Source organism: Littorina saxatilis, linkage group LG1 (genome assembly GCF_037325665.1).
Source record: "Littorina saxatilis isolate snail1 linkage group LG1, US_GU_Lsax_2.0, whole genome shotgun sequence".
Lineage (NCBI taxonomy): Eukaryota > Metazoa > Mollusca > Gastropoda > Littorinimorpha > Littorinidae > Littorina > Littorina saxatilis.
This window is the reverse complement of record NC_090245.1, coordinates 3,694,178-3,711,762: the sequence shown is the minus strand read 5'-3', so window position 1 is coordinate 3,711,762 and position 17,585 is coordinate 3,694,178. Positions and strand designations below refer to the sequence as shown.

Sequence of the window (17,585 nt, the reverse complement as noted above, 5' to 3'; positions counted from 1 at the left end):
ATACGTGGAATGAATGAGAAGAGAGGCTGGTAAGGCCAAAAAGCTCTTGTAGACTTGGGAACGCACAATCAAAATAAGCACATACATGTGCAGCTTGCACAAGAGTGGAAACTGAAGAGATGATTAGTCTTACCTTGCACACAAAATGGCTTTGTTTGCTGCAAGAAATTCTCTACCTCCTTCTCCATTTGCATACAGGTACACACATTAAGTTTATGACAACATGCATTTTCTTTTGCAACTTTGAATCTTGTGACCTTTTTCTTCTCATTTAGTTTTATTTTATTTTATTTTTTTTTTTTATTTATTTATTTTTTTTTTTTTTGGGGGGGGGGGCTTTTTTCATGCATACATTTTTTGTGTGGGTAAAAAAAAAACTGAAACCTCACTGATGTCAACTTGCCCACCAACTACAAAATTTACCGGTACTTAAAACTGTGCGCAAAAAGCAGCTGCCGCATAGAAGACACCAAAGCACAAAAAGCACTTCAAAGGCTTTAATGGGGCTCAATAATGTTTTACAGGCAAGACTGTCTCTGTCCATTTTAGTTCCAATTATCAGAGCTTAATAATTATGATGTTTTTGTGGCCTTGTGCTAAATGTGAGGAGCAGCGTTAAAGGTTTTTCACATTGTGAAACACAGTGGGCTGCCACTGTAGCTTCCAAACATCTCTGCACGCAGTTTCAGGCTGAGCAGTACCAGTACTGTGGCCGCAAAATGCTTAAACTGTGTGCAAGCTTTTCCTGGCAATCCAGCTTTTTGGGTAGTGTTGTTTAGCGGCAGAGCTGTTGACATCCACAGATTGCTGTAACTTTCTTCATACTTGGTTCCTTCAAGATATACAGAGGTCAAGGAGTTCTTTTGCCATAGCCATGATCAGAAGTTGACGAGTTAGAACGTGTCCATAAGCAGTCTGCTTGTTAACGTTCTTAATGTTGTTATTGTTTGAAACGTGTATACAAAAAAATGAATAAAACACTCTTAAACCAAGTTGAAGAGTTCAAAACTGGTACTTGCAGATACATTGGGGCCTAATACTGTTGTGATTTTTCTCCTACTCCTCCTCAATTGAAAGCCTGAATGCTGTAGCGCTTAACGCACATATCTCTCACACAGGAGGTCCAGGGTTCAAGCCCAACAACACATACACATCCCCAATTGGGATGAGAGAGAGAGAGAGGGGGTTGGTTTGTAAGTGTGAGGCTGAGAATGAGGTGGTTGACGAATGGGTCTGGGTCTTGTCATAGGTTAACAGGCAGTACATGACTGCCTCCACAGCATTTTGAGATGAGGAGATCCTTGAATGTTTTTCCGTCACCTCTGCAGCAAAATCGTTTAAGAACCAGAAAGGATCTTCACGGATAGATAGATTCAGACTAGATTGTGTTGTTTTCGCCTTGAGTCGCCTGTTGGTGAGATATGTGCGCGTTATAAATATTCGTATTATTATTATTATTATTTTCGCCACTCTCCCCTCCCACTGGAACTGGGAGATGGTTTCATTGTGCACCCTGTTGCTGTAGGGTTATTCACAATCCAGAGGTCTTAATTCACAGTCCGGAGGTCTTAATCCACGGTCCGGGGGTCTTAATCCACAGTCTGGGGTCTTAATCCACGGTCTGGGGATCTTAATCCATGGTCTGGGGGTCTTAATCCATGGTCTGGGGGTCTTCTGTGTCATTAGACACACACACACATTCAGAAGAGATCAATGTCACTGGAGCTGGGGATGCTGTCATCCCATCCCCTTTCTGTCCACAGAGCGGTCCACAACCAAGATAAATCCACAGTCGTTATGCACCCTTCTTCCTGCAACGTGGTGTTTACAATCCAGAGAAGACCATCGCAAACACACGTGTATGACGGTGGTTTACAATTCACAGAAACACACAGTCATCCCACACCGGCTTTTGGCTGCATGGGACTTGACAGTCCAGAGATATTGTATGTACACAGACACATTTGTGACATCAGGGCCGAGGTGTACGAGAAAGTTACCAGCCGGGAGGGAGTCAGCCCCGGTGTTGAATTGGTTGAAATTGAGGTTTGTTGCGATTTTAACGAATCAGACCCGGCCCGCGGTTTGCCAGTTCTCACCCAATCGGGTTTCACCCACTTTCGCTTCGTACATCTCAAACCTGGTTTACAATCCAGAGATCTTACGTACAAGTACATGTACTACAAGCATATACAGAGGTTCAGATCAGATTGTCGTCCGTTTTTATCCCACCAATTAGGCAGAAATAAACCGCTATGGGGGATCTCCAATACAATACAAAGGTACAGAGATTGAGATCAGATTGTGGTGACTTTGCCACTGCCCCCTCCGACTGGCGCGGGGGAAGCGGACCTCCTGGCGGCGCAGTGCTGACAGCGGTTCTTGTTCTGGTCCTGCTCGCGCTTGAGGTTGTTGAGGACCTCCATCATCTCCACGCGCTCCGTCTGCATCCTCTCCAGGTCCTGACGGCGCTGGAGCTCGATGTCCAGCAGCAGTTTGATCTGAAACATCGATGGGGGATTGTTATTAGGGCGTTCTCCTCAGTCAATGGAGTATGGCGGCAATTTAATTCAATTTCATCAGAAAGGATCTTCTCAGATATAAAGAGACAACACACGGTGCCTAACCAAAATAGCTAGGGGAAAAACGGTCATACACGTACAAATCCACTCGTGTAAAAACACGGGTGATTGTGAGACTTTCAGCCAATGAACGCAGAAGAAAAAGAAAGTTATCAGGGCTGAAAATGGTGTTCTCCAATTAAATGTCAGATAATTAGTGCTCCATATTTGTCAGCAGTTACAAGAGACCTATAGAGTGGTATCCATATACAATCACGCTGTTTTTTGTTTTTTTTAAACACATGTATAAATGCCAAGTGCTGTTAAACTTGGAATCCCTTGCCCTTGCCTGTGACCTTTGACTGGGTGACTTGGAAATGTGGTGTTCTTGTCGATGCCGATGCAATTTGTTAGCGGTATCTGGCTAGGCACACCCACTATAGAGGCCTTCCTTAACTGAGCTCAAAGTTGACTTCGCAGAAACTTTGCAAAGTCTTTTTACCACAAATTCAGTGCAAACATTTCGTGCAGTGAGCTTAGCGAAGTCAACTTGGCCCAATTAACATCAATTAACATCAATTAACATCAATTAACATCAATTAATATCAGGTTTTTGCAGAGTGGGGTTTTTCTGAGACTACCGCCAACATTGATGATCAGCAATGCATTGTTATCCAGAACCTTTGGCAACAGAACTCCCAGAAAAAGCTGCACAATGTTCATACTGACCTTTTGCGAGACCCTGGCCAGCTCCTGCTTGAGCTCGTCGATGTGTCCTTTGAGGGCGGACTCGCGCTGTATCATGTGACCGCGCTGCATGTCCAGCCGCAGCTCCATCTCTTGGCGCTGGTCCTCAAGCTTGCACAGCATCTCAGACCTCAGGATCTGCAGGGGGGAACAAATACACTGACATCAAGACAAGATCATCTCCGACCTCAAGATCTGAAGGGAGGAGTTAGTTAGTTAGTTGTTGCTTTTTGGGTCCAGCGGACCATATAGGCCAAATGAGGACCCCTGAAGGGAGGAACACATCGTATCTATACTGACATCAAGACACTATTATCTGGGACCTCAGGATCTACAGGGGGGAAACATTGTATCTATCGTAGATAATCGTTTTTAAATTGTTATAACAAAAATCGATTTATTTGTACCTGAAGAAGAATAAGGCTTTTGTAGAGTTTTACCTGATGTAAAAAAAATTTTTTAATGTTTGCCACACACACACACACACACACACACACACACGCACGCATGCATACATACACGCACATACACACACAAACACTCTTACTAACACATTCTCTCTCTCTCAAACCCCCCCCCCCCCCACCACCACCACCCAACCTTCCTTCCTCCTCCTCCTCTTCGGACACTGACCTCAATATTGGTCCTCAGCTCAGCGATACAGTTGTGCTCGCGGTCGTCATCAGTGACGATGACCAGCCCGCACCCGTTGGTACACTCCTTGCTCCTTGCCACCGCCCCCGCCCCCACCCCCTCGCACTCTTCCATGTGTTCACTCATGTCGCCACGTGCAACACGTCTGCCACAGCCGTGCGGACAGAAGATCTCCTCCAGCGGACACTCTTCTTGGTGAGCCGGTGCGAACTCGAGTTTGCCGATGTGGTCGCAGCCCAGGCGGTGATTCCTGCAGCGAATCCTCAGCCTTGCCAGGTCGTTGCGCATGTATCGGAACAGGGGTCTGTGTTGAGAAAAAGTATCACTGAGTGTGACTAAAATAGGATCTGACTGGTATCATTTCAATTGGTGCAAGGTTCAGCCTAGCTATGTTAACTTGTGTGTTTTTTTGGTGTGTGTGTGTGTGTGTCTGTCTGTCTGTCTGTCTGTCTGTCTGTCTGTGCGTGCGTGCGCACGTGCTTGTGTGAGGGCCGGTGTGAGTACGTGCACAAAAAATACATCAAGAGATAACAAAAATCGCCGTGGCATTTCACCGATATGACGTCATTGAGTACCTGAGCTGCGATGACGTCAGAGGTTGCCTGTCTTCAGGGCAGGTGCACTCAGCGACCAGCCAGGCGTGGATGCAGGAGGAGCAAAAGGCGTGTTCACAGGGCGACTGCAAGGGGTCCTCCAGCACGTCACGGCAGATGCAGCACAGCAGTCCCTCGTTCACCACCTCCACGAAACGGTCAATGTCGAACCCCATGACGGGCTGACGGCTGCTGACGCTGCTGCAAACACAAGGAGAGATTGAGTTGGGTATAGGTTGAGCGCCTTGTGAATCTGAGATATTTGTGTAAAAGGACAGCGCTTTGTATCGTGAAAATGACCGATTCAGTCCTATCCTGTCCAAGTCTGACTATAAGTTACCGCTTCTAGCGTGCACTTCGTCCAGTGCCTGATACACAGTACGGATATAACTTTGCAGGACTGAGCATGCTCTTCGTTGTTGAATGACATTGGAGATTCTTTGCACACCAAAAACTATCTACTGCATCAGAAAATCCCAGACATGTCACCCGTAAGAAACGCAGATTTGAAGCCAAGAATATAATTATTGAGTCCTTCGGATAAGATGGTAATACAGTATCTGAACACCTAAATCACATTGCTGCGCGCCTGTTCCAATCTAATCCAGGAAAGAGACGACTGTTGTTTCAGAAAACATGTCACTGTTTGGTGTTTATCGAAGGTGATCATAGGTGTTTTTCATATTCGCGCCGTGGCATTCAGATATGCACAAAGAACCTCTGTCGGTTCGTTCTCTGTGTCTCTTTGCACAGTGTGTATGTGTGTCAGTGTGTGTGTGTGTCAGTGTGTGTGTGTGTCAGTGTGTGTGTGTGTCAGTGTGTGTGTGTGTGTGTGTGTGTCTATGTGTGATTGTGTGTGTCTATATGTGATTGTGTGTGTCTATATGTGATTGTGTGTGTCAATGTGTGTGTGTGTGTGTGTGTCTATATGTGATTGTGTGTGTCTATATGTGTGTGTGTGTCTATATGTGTGTGTGTGTCTATATGTGATTGTGTGTTTCAATACATGATGTGTGTGTGTGTCTATATGTGATTGTGTGTTTCTATATGTGTGTGTGTGTCTATATGTGATTGTGTGTGTCTATATGTGATTGTGTGTGTCTATATGTGTGTGTGTGTCTATATGTGATTGTGTGTTTCAATACATGATGTGTGTGTGTGTCTATATGTGTGTGTGTTTCTATATGTGTGTGTGTGTCTATATGTGATTGTGTGTTTCTATATGTGTGTGTGTGTCTATATGTGATTGTGTGTGTCTATATGTGATTGTGTGCTTGCAAGCGGACAGAATCGGAGGTAGAGAGGAGAGAAAATGTGTAGGCCTATGTGTTTTGTAGTCAGTCACTCGGACCTGATAAGTATTAGTTTCCGTCTGAAGTGTCCTGTCATCCTCGCTCTTCCAAGTGATCACACAGATACACATTTGTTCAAGCAGTTTTCATCTCATCAACAAAGAAATCAATGTTCTTTGTTTCCCTGTGTATTAGGACTTTCCGTCAATACCGCGAACAATGCACAGGACAGAGCCACTTGTTTTTCTTCACTTCGATGAAGTGGACCAAACGCGCGGGAAACCCAAATGAAGGAAACGACGACATCCGATACAATTGTTGAAGGAAAAGGGGAAACCAACGGCCAAAGTATTTGTCGCTTGTTCCTCAATTCACAATCCGCTGCGGTCTATATTTGTTCCAGGTTATTTGGGTGGTCGTTTGTGTTAGCGTTCCTCTGGGTTTTCTTTGCAGTAAAGGCCTCGAGAGAGAAAAGGAACTGAACAGCTCTAGAGATCGACGCTTCTTTTTTGGTGCGCGCTGCAAAACTTCTCAAGGAAAAGGACATCGGAATAAGGCTAATGTGTGAGAATCCATGTGCAGCAAAATTATATAAAAAAATATTAAAAAATGAATAGAGTACCATTCGCGCGCACACACACACACACACACACACACACACACACACACACACACACACACACACACACACCAATCATCGGAGAAAAACAAAGTTAAGAAAATAACAATCACATAAACAGAAGAACAAGAAACCAAAAAACAAACAAAAACAAAACCAACTTCACTAAGACTGCTATGTTTTTTACATTGGCCATCATGGTCTGGTATCATATTCTAACAGTGTAAACTGAGGCAGAACAAGAAGAGACAGTTGATACATTGGCCATCATGGTCTGGTATCATATTCTAACAGTGTAAACTGAGGCAGAACAAGAAGAGACAGTTGATACATTGGCCATCATGGTCTGGTATCATATTCTAACAGTGTAAACTGAGGCAGAACAAGAAGAGACAGCTGATACATTGGCCATCATGGTCTGGTATCATATTCTAACAGTGTAAACTGAGGCAGAACAAGAAGAGACAGTTGATACTCCACACTATAACATATCTCAGTCTGAAGATATGAGGCCGACAAAAATGTCGCAATGAACTCAAAAACAAAAATACAAGTATGCAACTTGTATAGTTCTGCAGCTGGCGCGTAGTATGCAACTTGTATAGTTCCGCAGCTGGCGCGTAGTATGCAACGTGTATAGTTCCGCAGCTGGCGCGTAGTATGCAACTTGTATAGTTCTGCAGCTGGCACGTAGTTTGCAACTTGTATAGTTCTGCAGCTGGCACGTAGTTTGCAACTTGTATAGTTCTGCAGCTGGCGCGTAGTATGCAACTTGTATAGTTCTGCAGCTGGCACGTAGTATGCAACTTGTATAGTTCTGCAGCTGGCGCGTAGTATGCAACTTGTATAGTTCTGCAGCTGGCACGTAGTATGCAACTTGTATAGTTCTGCAGCTGGCACGTAGTATGCAACTTGTATAGTTCTGCAGCTGGCACGTAGTATGCAGCTTGTATAGTTCTGCAGCTGGCACGTAGTATGCAACTTGTATAGTTCTGCAGCTGGCACGTAGTATGCAGCTTGTATAGTTCTGCAGCTGGCACGTAGTATGCAACTTGTATAGTTCTGCAGCTGGCACGTAGTATGCAACTTGTATAGTTCTGCAGCTGGCGCGTAGTATGCAACTTGTATAGTTCTGCAGCTGGCGCGTAGTATGCAACTTGTATGGTTCTGCAGCTGGCGCGTAGTATGCAGCCACGCGGAATACTGACCACGGTCAGTCGATTTTTGATCAAGTCGATCGAGGAGTGAATTCTTTTCTTGCAATCCAACCTGCTTTAGCAGAGTCAATAGATTGTTCAAACTTTAACGTGGAACATGCCGTGACCCTGACTCGAAAACATTCGTCCACTCTCCGTGAAGAGCGTAAGAGTGTCTTCATTTTGTTTTTCCTTGCAATCTTCTCCTTCTTCTTCTTCTTCGTCTGCGTTCGTTGGCGGCAACTCGCGTACATGTACACTCGGTTGTTTTGTTTTTTTGGTTTTTTTGTATTTGATTTTTTTACCACGATTGAGATTTTACATGTGTGTCTATTCCCCCCGCCAAGTAAGCAGTCATACTCTATCATTATTTTCGTAGGATATATATACAAAGAGAGTCAAAACCTCTCCCACCGCCTAATATCTGTCACTCACGGTTGGGAGGTTTTTGAAGCCTTTGAGACTGGGGCTGTTACCCCTGATGACTTTAAAGCAACCTTTCATTGTAAAGGAAGCATTCACCGTGTACAGATAATGATACATATAACGTGTAGCACGTGTCGTATGTGTTACCTTTGCTGAAACGGTCACGTCTTACTTCAGGTTACGATTTGAAACTTTCTCAGGTACTGCAGGTAACACAATGTGTGACATATTAATGCACTCAGGTGTTGCGACACTGGCGCTTGGCCAACGTTGTTGGGCTTCACAAACCAATAAACTCACACCAACTTCAAGCAATTCTTGCCCGACTTTCACTGGTGGTATACAGAGTCTTTCAATATTGACATGATTTTTGTTTGTTTTCTGCAGTTATTTGCTTGCTATACAGGCTCGTACCTGTATACATTGTGAGGAGAACATTACGTTTCTGCTCAAACTAATATACTCACAAGCAATAGTTGCCCGACTTTTACTTGCGTTATTCGTGTCTATTGATATTGACAGGATTTTTGTGTTTTGCCTTCTGCGGTTCTTTGCTTGCCGTACCGTACCTGTATACATTGCGAGGAGAAAATGACGTTTCTGCACAGTGGACTTCAGAGAGACATTCGGAACGATGACCAATAAAGTGCGTCATAGACCGTTTTATTATTGTCCTGTACGCGGCAAAGCTCATTAACGTACACTTTCATTGCTCATAAATTTTGTCAAATTAAATAGTAATACGCGCGCGCGCGTGTGTGTGTGTGTGTGTGTGTATGCATACACCATAACAAAATCCTGTGCTTTGCATTTGGTAAATAAACTGTTTGACTTGACTTGACTTGACTTGTGTGTGTATATATGTGTGTGTGTGTGTATATATATATATGTGTGTGTGTGTGTGTGTGTGTGTGTGTGTGTGTGTGTGTGTGTGTGTGTGTGCGTGTGTGTGTGTGTGTGTACGCTCTGGTTTCAGTCGGAAAGAAACTCGAAGCAAGTCGTGAATTGATTAATAAATGCAAAGGCACATCTCGCGTTTTCTTTTGCACTTAATCACTTGTGTCATTGGACGCAACCAATGTTGACATGTTGTATAAATGACTTTTTCGCGTGATCTCACATAGTGTACAAGCATTTTAATCTCTGAATTGCATTATATATCTTGACAGAGGAGAACGGAAAAGGACCGGAGACTGCATAAAAGTAAGGAATTGTGGTCACTAACCATCGACGTCACAAGGCCGGTCATAACTCGTCATCGGTCATGTATTGGTCACCAAGGGTGTGTGGTCAGAACCCTCAATGAGAAAGTATACTTGTTTTATGTCCACGATTGGCAGCTTTGTGACTGCTTACCGAACTTTTGACAGTCAATTGGTCGACTCATGAAAATACAGTCCTACTATTTGTGGCTTTAGGCAACTTTTCACATTTGGTTGCGGTTTTATGACTTCCCATAAACTCTTGACATGGAAATAAAACGCTTTTGATTGTGGCTTTGGGGGAATTTTCACATGTATAGTTGCAGATTTACGACCACCCACCAAACTTTCCACAGTCAGTCGTTCGAGGAAATAAATATTGTTCGTGGCTTTAAGCAGTTTTTCACAGCTAGTAGTTGAGGTAGTCCTGATGCTGTCATTTTAGACTTGTCTCTTGGTCGTGAAGTCTTTTGGTCTCGAAGTCGTCAAGTCAGTAATTGAGGCAAGTCCTGCCGTTGTCAATGCTAATACCCTTGCCACTGCGTAAGGCTTTCATCCCAGTGTAAAGCTTTTGTCGGTAGATTTTCTCTTCCGAAACAAAATCCTGGGGTTCATTTAGAAACGGGAGACCTCACATACCGAACAATGCGGAAAAGACACGCTAACCCAACAACCACCGCTCAAAACGGTCTTAGTCCGTTCGTGAGGAATTTCTCGGGTCTTTCAGTTTCCACTCTCCTCAAATGTCAGCGATTGTAGGTGTGTATTGGATTTCTGGGTGTGAGGATTATTGTACTTTTGCTTTGACGCTTTGCGCCTTCTACATATATACGACTAGTGTCTGTGTGTCTGTGCGCGATGCACGGCCAAAGTTCTCGATGGATCTGCTTCAAATTTGGTGGGCATATTCAGGTACACCCGGGACACAACCTGGTCGATGAGATATTTCAACACGTGCTCTCAGCGCGCAGCGCTGAACCGATTTTGTTTTTTGTGCTGAACCGATTTTGTTTTTTTTGGTCTGGATCCACTACCAGTAACTCTTCCTTATCTTCTCCAGTGTTTTTAGCCGCGATTATCTCCCTTCCTCCGTGCGGTGCGCCGGCAAAGCCGGGTATTCGGATCGACTTCTTCCCGGCGCAGCCGTACCCGGCGAAGCGGGTATTCATCTAGTCTTCAATATAGCTGAACAATGGTAGCAGGTATTGTGTTCGGGGACAGGAGGATCAGACCAAAATAACGGACAGAAAAACAAGAAGATCAGGCGATGAGTGTCAGCCCTATAGATGTAAGCCCTATAGATGTAAGCCCTATAGATGTAAGCCCTATAGATGTAAGCCCTATAGATGAAGAGGATTTGAATTTTGAATTGACCCTGGCACCTACACGACCTGTGTGTAATTGAAAAGACAAGTCGAAGACCAAAGGGCACGTACTGTCTGTCAGAAAACAGGAGGTAAAAGATAAGATGTTGGGACCTTTAATTCAAAACTGAAACAAAAAGCCTGCCCGTGAACATGCCCTCACTTGGCCTACGAAGATTAAAAATTCATTTGCAGAAAAGAAGAAGAAAATCGATGACAGATGTGCGTGATTGCTTTCGACAATGTACATTTCATGAGTTCTCTTAATTTTATTTGATATGGAACTCCGTGTAAGTATTACAGGGATGTCTCTAATAATGCACCTTTTACCTCGTCAGCAGTAAAAGAAACACACGGACCTTCTCCCCTACCCTCTTCCCTCATTACCTGAGAATACCCCCTTAATAAAGCCCTTACAGTTACAGCCCTTTTATCTCACCTGTCAATGTGTCCCTCGACAATGCTGACCCCACGCCGTTCAGGTAGACCAATACTGACCAGGCATTGTCAGGACAAAGGAAATTGCTGGGTAAGTGCATAAGCTTACTCTACTTCTATAACGGTGTTTTCATGTTCCGTGGCAAATTACACAGTTGACCTTCTTCGGTCAAGTGGACGAACAAGGGTATTGACACGAGGCGTGGTTCTCTTCCCACCCTCAACATAAAGTCAAGTGCACTTTGAACACAGTAACTGCAACATGAAGTACGGATTTTCCACCCACAATACGACCACGAGCGCGTAATGATATGCAAATTTATTACCAATTTAGTGCCCCATATGGCTTTTTGACCAATCAGGACGCATTCTAGGTGACCCTCTAAATGTTATAACGTTCAGGCAGGGACCCTTTTTGTTTATCACGCTAAAAATTAACAAGACAAAGTAAAAATGTAATTCAACAATATCAGCGTGATTTATTCTAAAGAATGACACTTCAAATGCTGTCAGGTAATACTCTCTTTATCTAAAAAATACCGAAAAGCGAGTTTTGTCGGTGGGTGCGTAACGGAACAGCAAGGCACCGCCCATCGTCTGAGTGTGCAATGCCGACCGCTCACTTGAAATCTAAATGATCAAAGTTCGGAAAAATCAAGTGAAATTGCGCCACTCGCTTTGCATCAAATGTATCTTTACGTCATTTCCCATCCGTCTGGAGTCGGTTCTAAATCTGTCGCTCTCTGTTCAACGAGAAAAAGCGAAGCAACCGAAACGCATGTTCAACATGGTTTATCTTGTGAGATTGTTGTGTGTCAAAGGCATTTGACCTGTGAATATTCATCACGTCAGGTGTGTTACTCTGATTGGCTGACTCAGGTCACGAGAATTCTTTGACTGACAGGCATAATCAGGTAGAAGCGCTCAAGTTCCCATTGCGGCTGTTCTGTCTAATTCGCGGGGAGGCTTAAAATTTAATTGATGAGTTTGCTCATTAAAATTGTCATTAAAATCGATTTTTCGCAAACAGATTTAAAATTGATTGCATCGTATTCTTCATCACATTCTGAATCTATATGTCATGTTTACTCTTAAAATGTGATCACAATTAACGAAAATAGAATAATTAGTCTTACGATTAAAATGTAAGAAATCGATCCAAAAATGATGTCATCTTATTCGTGATCATTTCCTGATTCCAAAAACATATAGATATGATAGATTGTATTCAAAACAAGCTCAGAAAGTTAACAAGGATACAGAAAAGCGCGCTTTCCTACTTAGCACAATACGCTACCGCGCTAATCTGGCGTGTCAATATCACTACGTTTTGCACACGTGTGGAAGGTGAGCGATTTCCTTCACGCGGGGATTGACGAAGCTGTACTGTCTTAGTGAATAAATACAGTGCGTTCAGTTTCATCCCGTGAGTTTGACAGCTTGACTAAATGTAGTAATTTCGCCTTACGCGACTTGTTTGAATATATGTGCCTGAACTGTTAACTTGGAGCCTATATATTTAAACTGTGGCCAAAATCATTGCTCTTTGCTCTGCTCTCAGCTTAGCATTGTTAACTTTTCACAGACATGCACTATCGTCACACAATACTGATCTGAAACTGCCCTGTATTCATTACATGCAGATTTTGGTATGACGTAGACTCTTAACACACGATAGACCTTTGTTCTACAGGTGGGAAAAACACCTGTTTTAAATGCAATTGTGTTAAGTGTGCACCCTTTGTTCTTTGTTTGTATGTCTTTTTTCATGACCAAAATAAAGTGCGAACATGCGATCTGCCCTAAGACGGCTATTTGTCTTTTGTCCGTACTAAAAATATATGGTTGTTTCTGTAAATTAGCCATAACGGACAGTGTATGCTTTTCAACTTCAGGGTTTCAAGAGGCAAGTACGATCGTATCGACGGTAGCAAGTGATTTGCCCCTGTACAGTACTGATGGTTTGGTAGACAGAGGAAGGCCGGCCTTGTGACCACAACACTAATCGTTATTGACCAGCATGACGACGTCGCGTGCTGTCTTTGTCTCCCTCTCTCTCTCAACAGGACTTAAATGGCACAGTCCGCGGAGACGGATACTCCTGGCAGAGAGGGATACCCCTGATCATTTTCAAATTCAATTAAATAATTCAATTGATTATGTCAGTGACATGCAAAAACAGAAAGACTTCCAACAGTTCACATGGTCATTGTTCTTCTTTTGCAACACTTTGCATGTGTTTTGCACACACACACACACACACACACACACACACACGCGCGCGCACACACACATACACACACACGCGCGCGCACACACACACACACATAGACACACACACACACATACACACATACACACACGCACACACACACACACATATGCACACACACTGACACACACACACACACACACACACACACACACACACATGGCACACACACACACACACTCACACACACACACTGACATACACAAACACACGCGCGCGCGTATACAACACTTACGCATGCGCACAACTTGATCTGTCGGAAAATATCCCTTTAAAGTTTCCATCGAGCTCGAATCAGTTAAATCTCAGCCTTTTAGTCTTGCGACCTTCGATACAGATCAATAGAGTGAGAAGTTCGCCGGAACGGAGCAATGAATGCCACCAAGAGTGTTCCTTTGAACCTTGATGAATGAAACAAGTAGCTGCATGAGAGTAAGCTTCTCACACCCGCGTAGTTAATGGTTCTGAAGTGCTGCGTTTAACTGTTTATGTTCGATTTAATCGATGGTCAAAGGGTATACAAATACCGCATGTTAATAATGTCTCAGGTGCAATTTATTTTTATTTTAGATAACACAGGCAGCTGAAAGACTGGCTAAAAGTGACACGCCAACAACTACAATAGAAACAGAAACAGAAAGGCGTAGGCCTACTTCCATTTTCTTGCTCGCGAGTCCTCGAAAGAAGTTATTCTTCACGTTGGATGTATGCCACACTACTGAATTATCAACAGATGAAGAAACAGTAGAAGAAGCTTACTTTTATTTTGCATCCTCGCAACGAGAAGTCATTCTTCATACTCTGGATCCCAACAATGTTCTTTGTTTCTTCTTTCCTACTGCTTTTGCTGCTGGGTCCAGCAGCCAATTTTAAACATATTGTAACAAATCAATGCTGCCCGCATATATCAGTTTCAAGTTCAGGAAGAAAACATCATTACTTACCGAAATCAGCCGAGATCGACACAGGAACAATACCGAAAGTCAGAAAGCAACCACAGTCCCAGGACTTCGAGGACGTCACAGTTATCGTGTGTGTCAAGTATAACTCGAGGTATGCACGGGAAAAAAGTGCAGGCGTTATTGTTCAGCCACCTCACGAAAGGTGAAGCGATCTCAGGTCACACTGCAATGTTTGCGATCAGTCCGGTGAATGAAATTCAGACTAACAGTATACTGCAATGTTTGCGATCAGTCCAGTGAATGAAACTTCAGACTAACAGTAGGCCTATACTGCAATGTTTGCGATCAGTCCGGTGAATGAAATTCAGACTAACAGTATACTGCAATGTTTGCGATCAGTCCACTGTATGAAATTCAGAAAGCCAGTTAAAAAAGCTGTACCAAATACCGCACTCCGCGCCACTTGTTATAGTGAATGTTTCTCAAAGTTGTGTCATACTTTTATGTAACATTGGTAGAAAATTGGGCCACCAGCCCTCGCAGATCAAATTTTCCAATGTTGACCTAAATTCGTGTCTGGTTGTCTAATTTGCATAAATCTCAATGACAACATAAGATGTATATTGCTGTGAATGTTCAAGCGATGCTTCAGAGTGCGATGCAACCACAGTCAAAACTCACAAATCACCTGTTTTCATGTTATGTACATCGTCAGGCTATACAACAGTGCACAACTAAGTTCTTGTACAACACTAACAATCGACAGTATTCATTCGACTACCTATAGTATCAAGTTGTAAAAATGCATAGCTGAGTCTTGTACCTACAGTGTCCCAAGTCACAATAGCATAGTGTATAGCCGTTGTCATAAGATAACACTAAAACAGATGACAGCAACACAAGTTGTAGCAATGCACAGATGAGTCGTGTGTCTATGGTGTCTCCAGTCACAATGCCAGAGTTGATCTGTCGCAACCTATGGACACTGGAACAGACCACAGCGACACTCTGCGATGCCTTCGTGTCCACCGCGATATAATGTCTGGTCTGGCAGTCAATCACAAAGCCAAACTAGAACGTCTCTCTCTCTCTCTCTCTCTCTCTCTCTCTCTCTCTCTCTCTCTCTCTCTCTGCAGTCACAAAGCCAAACTAGAACGTCTCTCTCTCTCTCTCTCTCTCCCTCCCTCTCTCTCTCTCTCTCTCTCTTTCTCTCTCTCTGCAGTCACAAAGCCAAACTCGTACGTCTCTCTCTCCCTCTCTCCCCGTCTCTCTCTCACCCTCTCTCTCTCTCACTCACTCTCTCTCTCTCTCTCTCTCTCTCTCTCTCTCTCTCTCTCTCTCTCTCTCTCTCTCTCTCTCTCTCTCTCTCTTGTTCTGTTTTGTATTCATGTTAGTTAGCAAGGACAGATTGTAAGACTAGGCAACGCCTAAAATCTCCATCCTTCTGTAATAAAGTTTAATCAATCAATCTCTCTCTCTCTCTCTCTCTCTCTCTCTCTCTCTCTCTCTCTCTCTCTCTCTCTCTCTCGTAGCCTGCAAGTCTGCAAGAGGAGGAACAAAGAGAAAGTCTGGTACCGTAAGCTGCTTAGCTGCCTAGGCCAGCGTAGTGAACTGGAGTGACAAGGCCGATTGGTTGGCCACTGAATCCAGCCTATGAAGACTTGACACCTCTCGCCCCTCTGTGATTGCCCTTCTTTCTGGCTTCGTTATGGAATGAGGTCGGTGTCATTAGGAGAGAGTGGCAGAAAAGTACGAATGCTGGATTGTTAAAGGCCACATGGTTAGCCACTGGTTTCATCCTATAAGACGTCCAGACGCCTCTTTCTCCCATGTGATTTCCTTTCTTTGTGGCTTCGTTGTGGAATGCGATCGATGTCTTAAGTGGAGAGTCAAATAAAAATGTGAGAAAAGGGCGATAAATCCACTGATTTCAGCCAATAAAAGACCTGATATATATGTATATCTCTCTTTCTCCCTCTTTGTCTCTCTCTTTCTTCGTTTTCCCTCCCCCCCCCCCCCCCCCACCCCAACCTTGTACGTGATTGCCTTTCTTTGTGGCGTAATCATACAGGAGTGGGCTGATGTCATTAGGGCAGTATCAGAGAAAATGTGAGTCTGAGAATGATCGTCGTTGCAACACTGGCCGTATTCCGCGCTCAGAAATTCGGGTGGTTTCCATAAATTATTGTCCGTCATTAAGTCGTTTGTGTAAAGGGGTTTCAACACTATCAAAGAAACACGAAAGAACATTTTCTCTGCACACGTTTGTTCTGGTTTACGTTTGTGGACAGTGAATGCTTTCAGAGCACAGCAAGAAAGAGAGAGAGAAAGAGAGACAGAGACAGACAGACAGACAGAGAAAGCGGAGGGACGGGGCGAGGGAGAGAGAGGGAGAGAGGATGGAGTGAGAGGGAGAGAGGATGGAGAGAGGATGGAGAGAGAGGGAGAGGATGGAGAGAGAGTGAGGGAGAGAGGGAGAGAGGATGGAGGGAGAGGATGGAGAGAGAGGGAGAGGATGGGAGAGGGAGAGAGGGAGAGGAAGAGAGGATGGAGGGAGAGGGAGAGGGAGAGAGGATGGAGAGGGAGGGAGATGGAGAGAAACAAAGACATGGACAGACAGACGGGCAAAAGATGCAGGAAGAGGGAGAGATGAACATACTAAGGAACAAACAGAGACAGAATGATTTGCAGCTCACTGATTGACCCAAAATTATCCCTGACCAACTAGCCAAGCGTATAATATCGATTGCATAGTGTCCTCTATTTCGCAGTCACACATACTTCCTGCATTTAGTCACCCTATCATTCGATCGCTGACTCAACCCATCTCAGTCACTTCACGTCGGCCAACAAAACACAACAGCAGCTAGAGCAACGATGACAGTCCGTGTTCTCGTGTTGGCCGTATCGATCTGCACGTGCACACAGCTGATGCCGTCACTCAATCGCACGTGACTCGACACACGGATGGAAAAGCCAGGTACTCGAGATGACAATGATTTAGAACACTATTTGGGCCACAGAACGGATCATATAGTTCTTTCTCATAAACTGGTTCATACAGAGAACTAGCATCTCATTAGGTTTCAGAGAAAGAAAGTTTTAAACGGGTCATATGAAAAATGCATGTAAATATGGATCTATAGTTGACATACAAAAGAGGGAAGTTCTTTGGGTTTTTTCTTCTTCGAAATCAGGTTAAGAGCAATACTGGCGCACAAAAGGAATTTTTGCAGGACAATTTACATCTTTAGCGAAAAGTATATATATATACACGGCAACAACAGAAGTTTTGAAAGAAAAAGAAAAACTGTCAATA

General features: G+C 43.9%; 1 protein-coding gene across 2 annotated transcripts in view; it reads right to left on the bottom strand.

Annotated features, from left to right (window-relative positions):
• Nucleotides 1–314: 314 nt before the first annotated feature.
• The window catches only part of LOC138959557 (RING finger protein 151-like), a 28,944-nt gene continuing 11,673 nt past the window's right edge, over nucleotides 315–17,585 (bottom strand). For both annotated transcript variants that reach the window (XM_070331086.1, XM_070331096.1), the window contains 5 exons: nucleotides 4,538–4,756; nucleotides 3,942–4,266; nucleotides 3,291–3,446; nucleotides 1,468–2,501; nucleotides 315–1,398 (listed from right to left, as the gene is read on the bottom strand). In XM_070331086.1, coding sequence (XP_070187187.1) covers nucleotides 2,298–2,501; nucleotides 3,291–3,446; nucleotides 3,942–4,266; nucleotides 4,538–4,731 — 879 coding nt within the window. In that variant the 5' untranslated portion in view covers nucleotides 4,732–4,756 and the 3' untranslated portion in view covers nucleotides 315–1,398; nucleotides 1,468–2,297. The remainder of the gene's footprint in view (nucleotides 1,399–1,467; nucleotides 2,502–3,290; nucleotides 3,447–3,941; nucleotides 4,267–4,537; nucleotides 4,757–17,585) is intronic.